This window comes from Epargyreus clarus, unplaced genomic scaffold (assembly GCF_041222505.1).
Source record: "Epargyreus clarus isolate Ecla_fem2 unplaced genomic scaffold, WU_Ecla_fem_2.2 ptg000007l, whole genome shotgun sequence".
Classification (NCBI taxonomy): Eukaryota; Metazoa; Arthropoda; class Insecta; order Lepidoptera; family Hesperiidae; genus Epargyreus; species Epargyreus clarus.
The window spans coordinates 16,335,358-16,353,634 of record NW_027332215.1 but is presented as its reverse complement, the minus strand read 5'-3'; the positions used below and the strand labels follow the sequence as shown (position 1 = coordinate 16,353,634).

General features: G+C 34.3%; 1 protein-coding gene across 3 annotated transcripts in view; it reads right to left on the bottom strand.

The window, feature by feature from the left end:
- The window catches only part of LOC140743527 (uncharacterized), a 30,226-nt gene extending 12,180 nt beyond the window's left edge, over window positions 1–18,046 (bottom strand). Inside the window, exons 1-13 of one of the 3 annotated variants that reach the window (XM_073074862.1) lie at window positions 17,905–18,046; window positions 17,333–17,554; window positions 16,388–16,603; window positions 16,292–16,304; window positions 15,834–15,958; window positions 15,053–15,242; window positions 14,634–14,746; window positions 14,437–14,522; window positions 13,776–13,920; window positions 12,681–12,752; window positions 11,733–11,813; window positions 10,317–10,445; window positions 5,660–5,695 (exon numbers count right to left, since the gene is read on the bottom strand). In XM_073074862.1, coding sequence (XP_072930963.1) covers window positions 5,660–5,695; window positions 10,317–10,445; window positions 11,733–11,813; window positions 12,681–12,752; window positions 13,776–13,920; window positions 14,437–14,522; window positions 14,634–14,746; window positions 15,053–15,242; window positions 15,834–15,958; window positions 16,292–16,304; window positions 16,388–16,603; window positions 17,333–17,554; window positions 17,905–17,916 — 1,440 coding nt within the window. In that variant the 5' untranslated portion in view covers window positions 17,917–18,046. Of the gene's footprint in view, window positions 1–5,659; window positions 5,696–10,316; window positions 10,446–11,732; window positions 11,814–12,680; window positions 12,753–13,775; window positions 13,921–14,436; window positions 14,523–14,633; window positions 14,747–15,052; window positions 15,243–15,833; window positions 15,959–16,291; window positions 16,305–16,387; window positions 16,604–17,332; window positions 17,555–17,711; window positions 17,868–17,904 lie in introns of those variants that run through there. The other 2 variants (XM_073074863.1, XM_073074864.1) reach the window with 2 other exon arrangements.
- Between the last annotated feature and the right edge of the window lie 231 nt (window positions 18,047–18,277).

Sequence of the window (18,277 nt, the reverse complement as noted above, 5' to 3'; positions counted from 1 at the left end):
ATAGTCAGCGGTGCAGTACATTAATAGAAATCAAATCAAAGTCAAAGCAAACAGGCATATAAAATGTGATTCCATATAAATGAACAGTATAAACGTCGTTTCGCTACCCCACACGGTTGGTTTCCCGTGAGCTTATGACTAAGCGACGCGCAACTCGCAAGCCGTCCGTCGGTTAGGCGAAACCATAATCTGGTTCCGTATTTATTAATAATCATTTATTGGGTACCATTAGGTTACTAATCATTAATTGCTCTTACAATGATAATGTTATAAAGTTGATGCCTACACTATCAAGAATACATTCATAAGCTCCGCTGATAATTTTTGGGGATCTTATAACGATTTGCCAATGTGCCTAAAAATCCTACTAAAATATTAAAGTTAATTTGATTGCTTTTGTTGCTAGCAATTTCCTACTGGTGTAAAGAGTTGTTAGATGAGCAATAATAAATCCACAAAATTAAGAATCACAACCCTATAAAATGACGTAACTTTTACAATAATATATTGCAATATTGAATAAACTTAGATACAATAATTCTACATAAAAGCATTACGAATACAAAATACGAATAAAAAAATACATATTATAAAGAATATATACAGTAGCGTGCAAAAGTTTCGGGCCACCCTATTTTTCATAAATATTGTCCAGAAATACGATTGTGAAATAAATATTAACGATCAATTTTCACAGATATTCACCTATATATGAAAATAATGAGTTACACACGCGGATATTACTTTTCAATAATTTATTTTTCAACATTGCTTTGATAATGACTGTACAAAAATATTGGGCCACATACTACTTCGTTGAAAAAATCAAAAATAATAAAGTTGAATTGCGGTTTAAAGTCTTGTACCCTCTTGCCTCGACTCAATACTTTGTTGCCATGCCCTTAGCAGCAATCACTGCTACGCACCCCTGAGGCATTGATTCGATTAACCGCGAGATTCGTTCTTTTGGTAATTTTTCCCACTCTTGTCGCAAATGATTCCACAATTCCGTCTTGTTGGAGTGATTTTTCGTTCCAACGCGCCTTCACGTTTTGCCACAAGTTATCAATGGGATTTAAGTCCGGTGACTGCGAGGGCCAGGCTAGAAGGCGGACATTTCGGCTCTGAAGAAAATTTTTCACAAGACTCGAAGTGTGTTTTGGATCGTTATCTTGTTGAAAAATCCAACCACCAGGCAAATTTTTCGTTGCAAATGGAAGCATATGATGCAGTAAAATATTCTTATACATTACATCGTCCATATACTGCCGGGAATTTCTACCAGCGGACCAACGACATCAGCAAAAAAAGCTCCCCAAACTTTGATGTTCCCACCACCGTGTTTAACTGTAGGAGTTTGAAACCTTACATTATTACTGGTACCTGTTGGACGTCTTACGTACTTCCGACCATCACTTCCAAACAATTGAAATTTAGCTTCATCAGAAAATACTCGATATATTTGAAATACAGCATCAGATTGGCATATTTCGCCAACCTGATGCTGTCCAGTGCTGAAGATTTTTTGCGAAGTCCAAACAGACCTTCTTATTCTTTTTGCTAATTAGTGGATTCTTGAGACCAACCCGTCCAATCAGTCCTACAACCTTCAGACGGCATGAGGCCGTGCTCCAACTAACATCGGCTACATTTTCACTTCGCAATTCCCGTGCAACGTCGGTTGCGCTTTTTCGCAGATCAGCAATACATTTTCTTTTTATAATTTTAGCGACACGACTCGAAGTTTTTCGTGGCCTACCACTCCGTTTTTTATCACACAGTAAATTGGCTGTTTTATATTTAGAAATAATACGATTTACGGTACTTTTACCAACAAATAAAGACCCTACAATAAAACGTGAACTTTTACCTTCTGAAGAGAGCTTCACCACGATTTCACGAATTTGAATATTCGTGTTTTGGTATAGTCGTCAAAAAAAACTAATTTTCCTTTATGTAACTTATTTTAAAACCAGCGAGCATGAGAACGTAAACAAACTAGGAGTACAAAGCATCTGCGAGTAGTGGCCCGATACTTTTGCACAACGACGAAAGTCAGTTTACGTGTACTAACACAAAATATTCTATGAATCAAAGTAAAATTTGAAGTTTTAGAGTATATTCTAACTCGTTCGTATATTTCAAACAATGAATGAATGGAGGAATGATCTTTTTAATTTAAATCTATCAATCAAATGGAAAAATCAGGGTGGCCCGAAACTTTTGCACGCCACTGTATATCACTAGCTGAGCCGGCAAACGTTGTGTTGCCATATTAATAAAAAATGTTAAGGGTGAACAACCCTTATCACTTAGGGGTATGAAAAATAGATAGTAACCGATTCTCAGACCTTCTGAATATGCATATAAAATTTGCTGAAAATCGGTAAAGCCGTTTCGGAGGAGTACGGTAACTAACACTGTAACAACGAATAATAACAACGTAATGGCAACGTAACACGTAACAACGTAGCAGTAATAACAACGTAACACGAGAATTTTATATATAAGAAGAATATAGATATTATATATTTTATTCCAAAATGTACCTACTTTATTATCTACTAGTTTTTGCCCGCGGCTTCGCCCACGTTTAAAAGAAAATAATATGACATACTAAAATACATAAAACTGAAAATTCGTATCTTCATTGGAATGACAGTGGCGCTATCTGGCGAAAATTGGTCGTACCAACTCTAAAACCTTCGTGGGCTCATGGATAACAACTTTGCTAAAGATCATCACTTGATCAAGTGCATAGTTTACGATTCAATCCTTACAAATATCGATTAAAATAATCGACTTTTTGGTCCAAAAGATCGATTCTCCGATTAATCGATATTAGATTGCCATCCCTAGTTCCCGTGGGATTTCCAGGATAAAAACGATCCTATGTCCTTTCTCGGGTTTTAGACTATCTTTGTACAAAATTTCATTAAAATCGGTTCAGTGGTTTAAGCGTGAAGAAAAGACAAACAGACAGAGAGACAGACAGAGTTACTTTCGGACTTATAATATTAGTAAGGATAATATCTATATATTAATACGTGAAGCAAAAACTTTGTACTCCTTTTTACGAAACTTACGCAGACGGACGAGTATGATGGTAATATGGAATTTCTAACTTAAATGTGAAAGGATCCTATATAAAGTCCTAAGACCTTCTATTCCATACCAGTGCTCAACAACTCATGGTCTGCTGGCCACAGGTGACCCGCGACCCTCTCCTTGCAGACATTTCTAGGACCTAATTTGTCGCCTATATTCATTTCTTTACGCTTTAATCTTTACTCTTGACTACCATTTTTCGCAGTAAAATTTCATTTCATATTTTTTTTTATTCGTTACATGAGTCAGAGTAAAACGCCAAATAGAATATTTATTTTCGTGAGTTTCTTATAAATTTACTCTTTATAAAAAAAATTCGTGGAAAATTAAATATCATTTTAAAAACACAATTATCGAATGAAAAATATATATATATATTTTTTATATCAGTAAATATACGGAAAAACAAAAAATGAAGACGAAGACCAATGGATGTTTCCGCCCGGGATCGAACCGAGGACCTTCTGCGTGTTAGCAGACGTGATAACCGCTATACCACGGAAACAACTGAAAGTCGTTTCGAAAGACAGTATCATATTCTGTGTTGTATTGATTTAAACGCGTAAAATAGAGTTAAAGCTCTTAAAAATCTAAGAGATTTAATTCAGAAATACATAAAAAAATGTGTAGGATTTTTTATCTCAGCCATAGATTAAAGCAAAGTAAAAATTATTAGTAAAGATTACTCATTCCTAACAAAAAAAAGGAACCAGTTTTGACAATTGAAATTGTCACTGTCATCTATTTTCGTGTTAGAAAAATATTTAAAAAGTGTAGTTTTTAGAGCATTTAATTTCTCGAATTCGGTCATACAGCGCTCCCGTGGACTTTATCGGAACTAAAATTTCGCATTATGAGTTTTAAAATACTGAATAGTCAATTGTAAAGACATTTAATTTAAAATTGAAAATATCCTTTGATGTCATTTAACAATTTTCGATAAAATATTATTTCTACAAATTCTAACGCATTGATTACGGTAAAATTATTACATACAAAACTATATAAAAAAGAAAATGCGCAATATATTAAAAAAAAAAAACCGAAATTGACCAAATGAATGCTCCCGGGTGGGATCGAACCACCGCCTCTCAGCCAAACAGCGAGCGCGCTACCACTGCGCCACGAGAGCTGTATCAGTTGTGGGCAAAATTTTGGTACAGTAGCTTGTTTCAGATACGGTACAAAGGAATTAAAAAAGTTACAAACAAACAAGATACGCGCGAAAAACATAACCTTTTCTTGGCAGTCGGGTAAAAATAAAAACAATATTTCCTATATACGTTATCTGGTAGTGTAGCTTTAAGTATCAAACTTTGCAAAGTAATCGTAATAATCATATAATTATGTCAAAATAAAGTAATATGCTCATATTTAAGAAAAATATTTTTTTGGTTTGATACATTCTCATACTAACCATTTTTATCCACGACGGAACGGAGACTGTGTACATATGTACCTATATGCGTTTGGGGTGAGAGGATGTTTGTACAAACCTATATTAGCATTTACCTCCAAAACCACTGGGACGGTTTTAATACGGTTGTCTCACTTTATCATTATCTGGTTAGAACATTTTTAAGCAATCCCCGCTTGGGAAATATTGTTTTAACATACTAACTATGATATAAAATGAATTTCACGATTAAAAGGATGGGAGGTCGTCCCTAATTTAGATGTATGACCAAACATTTTCCACTGGTAAACATGATTTCTCACACATTACGTATGGGAGAACATGTTTTTCATTTACAGTGTAAAATTTGTACGGATCCCTCTTCACGCGTGTTAAACTCGCGCTTGTCCGGTTTTTAAATATCGATACAGTAGGCGATTATTTCGGACTGAACTAAAATTAATATGAAAAGATAAAAAATATTTTTCAACGGTTTTAGAATGTTTCTGCTTGCAGCTGAATGAGTTCAGTTCACAACAGTGTGGTGACCAAATAACGATTGCAAAGTTGATTATATTAACTGCACATTTGCAGTTCGTGTGTGGAACCCTAACACTGATCTTGACGTTATGATCCTGTTAGGGTCGGTTAGGTATCTGTTTCAGAGACTATTTCAAATACAATTGACTTCATATAAGTTTTTTCTACTTAGGAGTAAGCGTTCATGGGATCACCTTATGTTTCTTAGATACAGTTGAAATAGGTGGAGATCCATAGCTTTTTTGTCATTTTCTTTCTATGTCACACAATACATGTATGACTTATCCCTGTTTTTCAAAATCTACATACTTGTAACTCAATATTTTAAATTATTATGAAGACATCATTGTCCTGACAGGCAGTGGGTCCGGGTTTGAGCCCCGGCCTGACAGATACATAAATGATGAATTTAGATTTCTGTTCTTGGTCTGCGTGTTGGTGGTTGGTGTGTAATTTTTATTTACGGCACATACAAGACAGGAAAAATCCTAATGTAAAATTACAAGCGTGGAAAGCGTTATTATATCATAGAAGCTAACTAGTGCCTAACTAACTTATATCTTCCATAAACAAGTTAAGTAAATTGCTACAGTAATAAAGACGACGGTAACTTACTGATTTAGTCATGGGCGGCACAGGTGGTCCCCCGGGCTGTAAAATTACAACGTTTCATTAAATTAAAATAATAAAATTATTAACTCAGTTACTGTGTTTTATGTGGATAAGTTCTCATGTGTAATAATGTGTAGTATCATGTGTCATAGTATCATGTGTAGTAATACTTTAGAGTTATGAAAGGAGGTAATAGTTATTCCAGGCGATATAACTATCACCCGTTATAAATATGCAATCTTAACATTTTCTGCGGTATGAAGATCGAAATTCATTATTACTGGTTAGGAGAAATTGTCAAATGTCGATCTTCGATAGGCAAAATGTTGGGTAGATTGTTTTTTAAAACGGACATTAGTCCTCAGACGCAGCGACCTGTGACCGACCTCAGGTAGGACTCTGTCTTGTCTAGAGTTAATTACAGACATCCACGAGTGAACAGCCAATTACTATCAGTTTGTAATACTGTGGGCCGAGTGTGAGTTTTATCAGGCATTTACTCATAGATTAGTAAAGATTACTCACTCCTAACAAGAAAATGTACCCAGTTTTGAGAATTGAAATAGCTGCGTAAAAAAGTTTTGTCACGTCTCCGTGTTAAAATGTCCCTAAAATATTTGAAATAATTATTTATTTATTACGTAAATTACGCAGTATTGGTTATTTATTCTTAAATGTTCTCTAAAAATGTTTTTATTTGTCAAGAATTCAAAAAAAGAACTTACTAAAATAAGCCGTTTGTGGCTTCATTCAATTTCAAGGCGGCGAAATATCTTTACTAATCTATGCATTTACTTTACTTTCGCGTTAACGTTTAAAAAGTAAAATTGTATGAAATCTTAGTCAGCGCCTTTAGCGGAAAGCTAAGAAAACAATAACTGCGAGTGTGAGTTTTTTTTTGCATTTCTGTTAACGTAACTTATTTCGTCGTGACGTGATTTAACTTTTGATGTTAAGTATTTTGACGTCTCAGCATTCAATCGCGAGTGTGAGTTGTGTTTTGACAGTTTTTGTACGTAAACTTAACTTTTTGTGTTAAGTATTTCATTCACTTGCATTTCTTTTACTCGTAGGGTTAAAAGTGAAATAGTGTTATTCTGACGTTGAACATAAAGCATACAATTTTAAGTGACGCTTATCTTCCTCGTAGATTATGTATTAAGATTGACTTTTTGCTTTGGTTACTTAGTCCGAAAATAATACAAACAAATGAAGAAGTACATGCGTTACATAGGTACTTTTCAAACGTAACGGAAGAACGATTTAATTTGTTTGGGTTACTGTCGGCGATAAAACTGGCACTTCGCCGACACTCTAGTTTGACAACATAACAAAAAGATGCGTACTAATTTCGAAGTGAGCATACGAAATTTTTTTTCGGCAACATTTTAATAACTCGCACTCGCTATTAACATGTTTACTATCAACAATAAGTTGACTCATTAACGTGATGGTGAAGTTAATTGATTTTATTTGTCAAACTCACACTCGGCCTACTGTAATACTGTAAATCTACTAAAACTTCGTCCATCCGATCAAGCAGATAAAAAATATAAAAGGCCATGTACTATAAACCCCAACAAACATAATTATATTGTTCCGAAATTAATAACAGACATTTAAATACGCAATATTTTAACACTTATTAAAAGTAAATTCATAAAGTATTGTGATTGATAATAAAAATTATTATGTAAAACATTATTGGTATTTTTCATAGATTAGTAAAGATACTTCGCCGCCTTGAAATTTAATGAAGCCACAAACGGCTTATTTTAGTAAGTTCTTTTTTTGAATTCTTGACAAATAAAAACATTTTTAGAGAAAATTTACGAATAAATAACTAATACTGCGTAATTAACGTTAATAAATAAATAATTATTTCAAATATTTTAGGGACATTTTAGCACGGAGACGTGGTAAAACTTTTTTATGCAACTATTTCAATTCTCAAAACTGGGTACATTTTCTTGTTAGGAGTGAGTAATCTTTACTAATCTATGGTATTTTTAATTTGTTTAACAATCCGGTTATTTTCCGTTACCGCAGTTAAATATTGTTATATGTTAGCTTTGCATTATCGGTAGCTACGTTTTTAGGGTTTCGTACCCGAAGAGCAAAAACAGCCGACAGTCTATCTCTTAAACCGTTATAGATAAACACTTCAAATTCAAAGTATTACTATGGCTATTACAACAAATACCTAGAAAATAAAATGGTGTTAAATAAATAACAAGGTAATAAAATTCTCCCATCGTAAATGTCATTACGTCATATGATAAATAGCAAGTGAAATTTATATATTATAAACATTGTACTTCTTGTACAACATAAGATGTAAGTTAATTTCGTTGCAACATTGAGTTTTCAGCTCGCAAAAGAAACTACAATAAAAACAAATAGCAAAAGAAACTACAATAGAATCACGAAAGTAGCGTATTCAAATTAGCTCAGTTGAAGCACAAATAACTATTTACTTGGACTTTCACAACTTCAAATACACGAGAAACAAAAGCTGTTTGGATTTTGCTTGTATATAAGGTTTGCAGAAAGAATGGCGAGAAGAAAAAACGTTTGCCAAGAATAAATGGAAGGTAAGCACTACAGGAGTCTAAAGGAGCCTTTCACTACGGATATTTGTCGAATTCACCAAAAATACAATAAAAACAAGCTTTTATTACTACTTAGATTAGCCTAGCTCTGGTAGCTATGCTTGTTTATGGAGGGATGCAGACCAAATCCGCAGACGATGACATAGGAGTACCAGACGAGCATGCAATCCACCTGATGGTAAACGGCTGCCGTCCATGGACATCTGTGATTAACCCCTGACAAGACTAGATTCCTACCTGCGGTCGGCCACAGCAGCGTCGCTACCCTTTTGGACTAGCTAGGACGCCTGGAAAAAGTATGTCTCCCTTAACACGAACCAGAACACAGCAGAGTTTGACGCTGCTGTAATAAGAGAGAAATAGGTGCGGCAGCGGTGCCGCCAGAGTCAAACCATGAAGGGTGGATGGTTCTACCATATTCCTTTTTTACACGTGTGACTCACTTCACTAAGGTTTGACCTCGCACACCGATTAACTACCTCGCACATCTCTGGTGAGAAAATACCCCCTAATAAAAAAAAACCATAATAGTAGCGACTAAAACTAAATTTTAGTTAACATTTCTTATTAGTGGTTTCGCGAAAGGTAGTGCTCGTGAACTAAGTGATTAGAATAAGTACAAAGATGACTTATTTATTTAAAATTTATTCAAGATTTACCTATATCTGTCATTGAATATAAATATCGACACACCATTAAACATCACGGTAATTATGCAGTTTGGTTACTTTTGCGAAAATCAATGCAATAATTTAACAATAACCTTTATTCATGATCACGTTTATACAATTTTATATTATATTAATATAGACTTTTGTATGTCATCACTAAAAAGGGTGAAAAAAAGGTAATTATGCAATGTTAGTCTCCCCCGACGGAATATCATCAATGGTGACTAATTGAAGCCACACATGCTAAAAAAAAAATTATTGCATGGATTTTCGCAAAAGTAACCAAACTGCATAATTACCAACATCACTCACAGTTTAAGTTGACTTGCCGAAAGATTCAAATTCTTGGGGAATAACCAAAGAGAAAACGAGAAACACTTATGGGTACGAGAATTTAACATATCTTTATATTTAAATTTGTCATGACTTTACTAAAAACAGAATTTGAGTAACATTTATTTTCCATATCCAGTTAGAAGCAAATAATGAAAAGACCAAATAAGGAAAATCCTGCTAAATATTACGATTATATTTACGACCCGAAGAATATGAGAACCTATATTCCGCAATACAAAGTACCTAAAGAAACTAATTTTCTAAGCTATTTATACCCATTTTACCGGTTCCTTAAAATAGTCAAAGTAATTTAATAAATAAACATTCTACCTATTGCTTAGAACATGTACCTACTTACATTTTATCTGTTTGTTAATTTTATGTTATGAACGAAGCACACAAGTATGCAGCCTATCTGATATTAAGGTAATCCGACCTTATTGATCACAAATACTTTACCGATACCTTTGCTACCACTGAATCCAACCAAAAACTTGTAATTCGAAAATCGAGACCATCAAAGATCGAGCAAATAATTACACTATTATTTTTATTTAATTATATTATTATTTCGTTTACTTTATGAATAAGTAGATGGTGTTTTCTAAGAAGTATTGTAGCCGGGTCCCGAACAAATGATATTTTTTTATACGATACCTGGACTAATAGTCACTACACGAAATTTTAAACCTCCATTCGACAGCACTAGACGACCCGCGCGGTGGAGTGGCGACAATCCCAGTCCGACACGCAGTGGACTCTGCGTTCGATTCCCGGACAGACCGGGAATCGAACCCAGGACTTGAAATTCATATCTAAATAATGAATTTCAAGTCCTGGGCGTTTGTGTATTCATCTGTGTGTGTCCATGGGACCCAAGAACATGACATGAAAATTCCAAACATGACACTATGAGAGCAGAAAGAGTTTTATAATTTATCATAACATACCACACTAGTCTCAGAACAGTTTAACCACAAGGTTTTACGATCGTCAAACATTAGCTAAGCAATTTTATCAGGCACTTAATAAACATTTTACCGGTTGCTCAAAACATGTGTTGGGGCCGCCGCCGGCGCCGCGACAGGCGCTGCCCGCCGCTGACTTCAAGCTGGCCATCTCTGTGCGAAGGTGACGTACTTCGAACTCCAACTCTCCCAACTCCTTCTCCTTAAACAGAAGCAATATTCGATCAATATCCCACACTACATAAACATATTTAGCTTAGAAAATTTGCCAACGTTTAATAAATTTTGTGACATCACATCTAATAACACAAGAAATATTTTGCTGAAGAAATATGCAAATTTTTCAAGATACAAAGAGTTTTTGTCAAAAACCATTTGTTAAAATAACCCAACCACAATACATACAACTTAAAGTTTAAAGCGTAACTTGGACACCTAAATGTAGAAAGACTGCCAATACAAAAGTAGAAAGATATTTACCAAAGCGTAACATAATACACGTAATTCAATTTACATTATCTGGTAAGAAGATAATCTCTGTATACGGTAAACCCTGTACATAAGGTTAATAATAAACTATAGCCGCTTGCTTTAGCGACAAAGAAAAACATCGAGAAAAGATATTTTTTTCAATGTTAAGGAAGAATCCTTCCCAAGGTCTCAGCGCCATGCGAACAACAATGGGTTACGTGTAATTTTTACCCACTAAAATCTCCCGGTTGCCGTCCTAGGCGTAAAGTGGAGCATAGGATAAAGCTGAGGAGCTAATTACGCTTCTCCCACACCATCTGGTGCTTACGACGATGCTTGCTGGCCGGGCATTTCGAGCTCCTACTTACCGCCTGGAAACCCCAGAAGCCCCCTTTTTGTCTGGACCCGACACTACACCTGTCAACGTGATTCTGAAAAAGTATGTCTGAAAATTCTTGAGCACAGGTGAATTATACTCCTAAGTATACTCCTAAGCACTCCAATGCAAATCTGCAAGCACGTCACGCATCTATAGAAACTGCTCGCTCATGAGGCCTTCAACGAGGTTTATACACTGCTATCCAATTAGACTGCTTGACGCACTCCCGGGATACAGAAGTCTGCATGAGATTTACTGACTAGCGATTACCCATCCAACTCCTGACCACTCTCGATTATTTTTAATAATATAGTAGTAGTCGACGAGCATACAAGCCACCTGATATTGATGTGCTGGTGATGATTATGATGATGCTGTAACTGGCTTCTGCTGCACATGGACATCTGTAATCAACCCCAGATAAGGTTTGATTCCTACCTGAGGCCGGCCACAGATGCCAACTAAGCTGGAGTGCCTCGTACGACCGTTAAAAAATATGGCGGAGACTTTCCTACCAACGTGATAGTATAATCGTCCAAGAGATCAATTTCAATAACACAACTACTCTCAAAGTTAAGAGGAAAGGATAGGTTACTTTATCAAGTTACTTGATCAAACCATTAATAAAACAATACTCACAAGATCTTCTGTGGAACTTTTGTAATGATTGAGCTTGGCCACCAAATCTTGAACGTTCTTTACTTTGATTGTTTCTCCGTCCTAAATGTACAAATTAACACGCACGTTACACATAATTACAACTCTATTATAATCTATAGTCTGATTCATAATTAGGTGTCCAAAATGTAAACAAAGAAATCATCATAGTCATCAACCCATTACTGTCCCACTGCTGGGCACGGGTCTCCTCTCATAATGAGAAGGATTAGGTCATAGTCCATCGCGCTGGCCAAGTGCGTATTGGTAGACTTCACGTACCTTTGAGATATTTTTTTTATAAATCTCTCAGGTATGCAGGTTACCATTATTACAATTTAATTTTCTACCATAAACCTTGTTTTTTATTATCGTTACTGTATGAAACGAAATTGAGGTAATATAAATATTGGAAAATGTTAATCTTAATTTGTTTGGATTATAATTTTATTATCGTCGTATTACTTTAATATCATCAAAAATAAGAAACTACCATTTGAAACGTACTTTCTTGATAGGTCAACAGCTTTGTTTACATTTTGGACACCTAATTATGAATTGGACTATAATTATACAAATATACTACAATTAACTAATCAGCAGCAATAAATAATGTTTGTCAGACTAAAGTGATATCAATATTCATGCTGTAGTGTGCGTTAGCACACAATTGATCATAGCAATTTAATTTCCATAAGAATATGCCCTTATAGGGTTAGCCGTATTTCATTAGGATTTAATATATTTTAACTTACGTCAATTACTTCGTTATTAATAATAAATCGATTAAGTTTATGCCTGCCAAAGATCTACTTAGAGAATTTCTAGTTCGCAGTATGTAATTATAAAATTTTGATCTTAGTTAAAAAAAACTTTGGATAAATTGATTAATCGGAAGTTAAGGCTGCACCCATGTCAACGCTTACTCACCAAAACGCACTCTTCTGTATCTTTATGACATGGGGTGTCCTTGTTCATCGCAGCCGCATCGCCCTGTGAAAACTATTTGTTGTAAGTTTATGAGGTACTTATGTATCAATGCTACCGCAGCTACAAATTATGGTCTGCATTTATACGACCTGCGATCATCACACCGATCTGACGAGCAGAGGGTCCGGAGTTCGTTCCCCGGCCAGAAAGATTTTCAAATGATGAATTTCATAGCATCCAGGATACTCGTACAAGGAATCCTAGTGTGGGGTTGTAAGTATAGAAAGCGGTTTTTTATTTTTATGCGCAATCGCGTATAAATGCAGTCATTAATTTTATAATAATACTATTTCTTGATCCAATTTACGACTTTTATTATTCCCGCGCAAAATAAAACTAACGTCAAGAGCGTCCTTTTTCTTTTTATGCTAATGCATACAATACAATGGCGTTTAACGCATACAGCCATTGACTATATGAGCCCGCTTATTATAATAAAAATTCATCATAAAAACACAAAATAATTAATTAAAATTATTATAATTGAATAATTTGAATATATTTCTAACATCACCTTACTTAAGCGCTTCAGCCCCCTGCTCGGTAAGTTTTAAATTTTCTTACATATTTCGACCTAACCTAACTATTTCTTTTGCGTTCAGATACGTCCATACTTAAAAACCCTTTATTACTATTGCCACAGTATAAGGATATATCCTTATACTGTGCTATTGCGCCATAAACCTGGACGGAAATAATATGACACTAACAGTTTCACCAGTATATTATTATTCATCAGCGAAATAAATACGACATGCTCCTTATAAAATTGCAACACTAAAATTACTTGCTCGTTTTATGGAATTTCGATTTAATAACCGTTACTGAAAAATATAAAATATAATAAAAATATCTTAATATGAATGCTGGTAATATACTTTTAAAAATACAATTGGATAAAATAAACGTGCATAAGAATATCTACAAATTAAAAAACAAAGCAAAGAAATAGGAAAATTGTGAAAGGCAGGAAAATTTGGCATCAAACTCGAAGCCCACTTGTTTTGAAATAACTGAACGATGTTGTTTAGGTACCTCAGGATTATTTTTATTCAATTTCTCATTAAGGAGAGCATTTTCCTTATTCATCAATTTCAGCTCCCCCTGAAGTCTTTTGACTTGGGCCCGACAGTTTTCCAGGTTCTGATCTTTAGTCATTAATTCCTTATACAAAATATACCTGAAAACATAACATAATTACTTAACGAACCTTGTTTTATCCATGTTTAGTTCTGTTTAGTTAGCACTGCATATTTTTAGATTTTCTTTGTTGATGATATGGTTTTGCCTGATATGTCACTTTTCTTTGACATTTGTTTACGAGTAGATAAATTATATTCTCTTTTTGAACTTTTTGACAGCTGTCCAATAGAATATGTGGCCATTAAAAGAAATAGTGATTCTACAAGGTTCAATGTATTTTTCAGTAATCGCAATAAACATCAAATATTCGCAAGTAATTCAAACAAAAGATGTGTATGTGTGTACGTTAATAATTAAGATTTTCCACTTATTCATCTAACAGTTTCCTCAATCATTTTTTTTTGTAAACAGTTTATAGATATAAAAAATATACAATAGGGTACAATAGTACTTCTAAAAACACCGTACAAGAATCAAGGAGATAAAATTAAAAATAAAGGTAATAAACATTGTCACAGATTTTCCAACTACATAATGGACATAAACCCCAAACCTTTTCACTTCTAAATCCGCATTATCAGCGACCAACTTCTCTTGCATGTCGTAGCTTTCACTAAGCTTCCTCGTCAAATCAATCTCCTTTAAAAGAAACACAGATTCTGTTACAATATGTATTTTCCGTTTTTTACATATTTTTTTATCTTAATTCTCCTTTCTATATTTATAACATTTGCAACATTTGTCACGTACGGATTTGCTTCTCTTTGGTGGCTCGCAAGATAAGTGGTCTTTGGGTCCATCAGCCCTAGTGCCTAATAATACTGTTGGGTGTTCCATCTTCATTTCGTGATACATGGGAGTTTCTGTAAAGGTAATTTTGAATTAATACTTTATCAGTTGTACTTTAATGCCTAATATTTATTTCAAATATGTGTGGTTATTACTAAATCCTTCTGAAGTCCTGCTGACCTTTGAATATGAAATTTATTAACTTTATTTTTTTTATTTATTTATTTATTTCCATTTAACTTAGACATAGTCCATATTTTGTTAGAATTTACATTGTACTTAAAAACCTATGTTACTAAAACTTATCATAACTAAAAAGACACAAAAAAATAACAAAGAGAACAATAACACGAGTACAATGGTATTAAGTTTAACTTTACCGTATAAGCTCATGGGTACATAATCGAAAACTTGGTGGGACTCCTCTTTAGACTTTCTTAGTTGAGCCACTTCGGCGCCTACGACTCTTTGTATGTTTCTCGTCAACTTGTCGAACCGCTCCATCTCTCGAAGGAGCAATTCATTCCGTTCACCAAGTTCTTTGACATCCGCATCGGTTAAAGTTGCCTTCTGTTGAATTTTTTTACAAAATCAATTTTAGAAAAATAAACTGAAGTAAGTGTTGGTATATAAATTGGTTATTTAGTATCATTTTGAATAAATAATAGTATAAGACTAGTTATCATGAGTATAACAAAAAGAAGCATTATCATTATAAGCCCTTTAACAATACGTATGATCACTAAAATAAGTCTGGTTACACATCGAAATTGGAGTTCATTTCTGTATTGAACTTAAATTATTTTACTAAACTCATCAAAGTACTGGGTTATGGGTATTGGGTTAATCTCAATAAAATAAAACCAAAAGATAGTTAATTTTTTTATAATAATGTAGGAGTAGCAAACGAGCATATAGTCCACCAAATGGTAAGTGGCTGTTCTGTAATCTGTAATCGACCCCAGATAAAATAAATTCCTCCTGCCACAGATGCACCGCTACTCCTTGAGGACGCCTCGGAAAAGCCTTAGCCACACCCTTCAAACCAGAACACAGCAGCGCTGTTAATGCGTACTTATTATTAGGTAGAAATAGGTGTGGCGGTGGTGCCGCTGGAACCGAACCACAAATGTTTCTACCACCATTAAGAATATTAAATACCTTTTGTATTTCAAGGAGCCTAGCGCGCGAATCTCTGATTACCCTTGCGCTCTTACGACTATCGGCATGAATTTCTCGAATTTGTCTCGTCAATGGATCATCAATATCTAACGTCAACGGGGAACCTATGAAGAGGTGTGGTAATATCAAACACTATAATAATTACCTTTGCAAACAGATGTAGACTATATAATTAAATTTTAAATGATTATTTTATTTAATTACTACCAGTAAAACCAACACTATATTACTCTATATGACTCGTCAATAGCCGGGATAGACAAAACTAATTTTTCACGTGACGTAAAAACAGGACAGTAATCTTGAATTTTAGATTTTAAGGGGTTCTGAGGACATATTTTTATAATTTTTAAATTTAATATAATAGTTTAATAAATTGTACACAAAATACTCGTATGTAAGTTTATATCTAATTGTAATAATTTATGTATGCTTACTTGATCTGGATTTCTGTAATAGAAAATCGTAATACAATTTATTAGTGAGACAAAAATATATATAAATTCAAAGACTAATTAGTTATTAATTCCAACCTTGGAATATCCGCATTTTCCATTACCCTCAATAGTCCGATGTAATTTCTGACCTTCTTGCAAGACCTCTCTTGGTTTGTGTATCCTACAGCACCTTTTCGTAGGACTTGCAGCCCTGTGCATTTTATCTGGACTATCTAGAGTCGGAGAGTGAGCTGATACACTTTTCTCTAGATGAATATGCTCTGCGGGTTTCGATTCATTTATCCGAGTAGTCTAAACAGAAAATGTTTGAATTTCAGGGTTCCGTACGAAAAATCGTAAAACGGAACGTATTCGTAACGTAATCTCAATCTTGTTTTATATTATATGAGTAGCAGACGAGCATGCAGTCCACCCGTGGTAAGTGGCTACTGCGCCCATGGACAACTGTGATCAACTCCAAATAGGATGAGATATTACTACCTGAGGTCGGCCACAGATACGCCGCTACCCCTGAGGACTAAGCTGGAACGCCTCCGAAAAGTATGTCTCCTTTACTAAACCCCTCAAACCAGATACAGCAGCTGAACACTGATGTTATTAGACAGAAATAGGTGTAGGGGTGGTACCGCCAAAGCCGAACTATAAAGGGTTCTACCACCTTCAAACGCATAACATTGGTTCGATAATGTTATACCAATTACTTAATGACGATCTTCATCAAAGAATAACAATAAAATTAACTTCGCAATTTGCACAAGGCCATTAAAAATTATCTCCACCAAATAGCGAATTTTCCAAGCTACGAAATTAAACTATTTAAGAAATTAATTATACATGAAATATTTTAAATACATTACTTACTTAAGTACTTAAGATACGGCATGAGAACAGACTTACAAAATAGCATTTTTAATCATTAAGATACCAGTTAGTTTAATGACGCGAAGTATTTAACTAATTGTCTGGATTTATAAACGTATTGGATATAATGAACTTATAGATTGTAAAATGGAACTTTACATTTTCAGGATTCCTAAATAAGTTTGATTCGGATGCAGATATTCCGTCGCGAGCTGACTTCCCGTCGTTTGAGCCAATGTGTCTATCCTTACTCTTCTTCAAATTCCATAATTTAGTCGGCACTGAGCATTCAGGTGAGCTGGCAGTCTGATCTATTGAGCTAAAAATCTTTGAAGAATCAGCGCGTACACCTGCTCTCGTTTTTATTGGAACCTTAGTTGGCTGAAAGGAAAATATTATATCCAGACTACATTAAAAGGTTCTTCACTAATTAACCAGACATCGGACGATCGTTATTCCATATAATGAAACCGAGCTGCATGAAATTTTCATGAAATAACACGGTATATATTATGAAACTTGTTTAAGATGCACTTACTTATTTGGATAGTTCGAATATAATAAGTCTATTAAATATGGGTGTGTATAATAAAATTACAAATTTTATGTTACTTTATCTTGTCATTATTTTAGATCAACATAACAAATAGCCATCTGGATTTCCTAACAAAAACACAAGATCATCAGATTCAAAAAGTGCAAAAACGTAAGTAATTAACACAAAAGATTACCTTCATCGCCATATTGTTTGTATAATTTTATTGATTCTGATTTAATTCGTCGATAAAAATAACAAAACGTGAATATTGTTAATTGACAGCTTGCATATTACAAAAGTAGTCTGACAGATAGACACTACCTGTTTGCCGCAGAATTGACATATTATAAAACTTTATACCAAATAATTATTGTAATTCGGCCAGTGCGAAAAAATTATAATTGTGCGAGTCATTGACGATACTCACATTTTTGTATCCGGAATTTTATTAAGTAAAAAATATAATTTAAAAATTAAAATCTAATATCGTTAAACGAACCATACTTCCATATACATAGATATATAATCTGAACCTCGGAAACGGCTTCAACAATTTTCATGCAAGT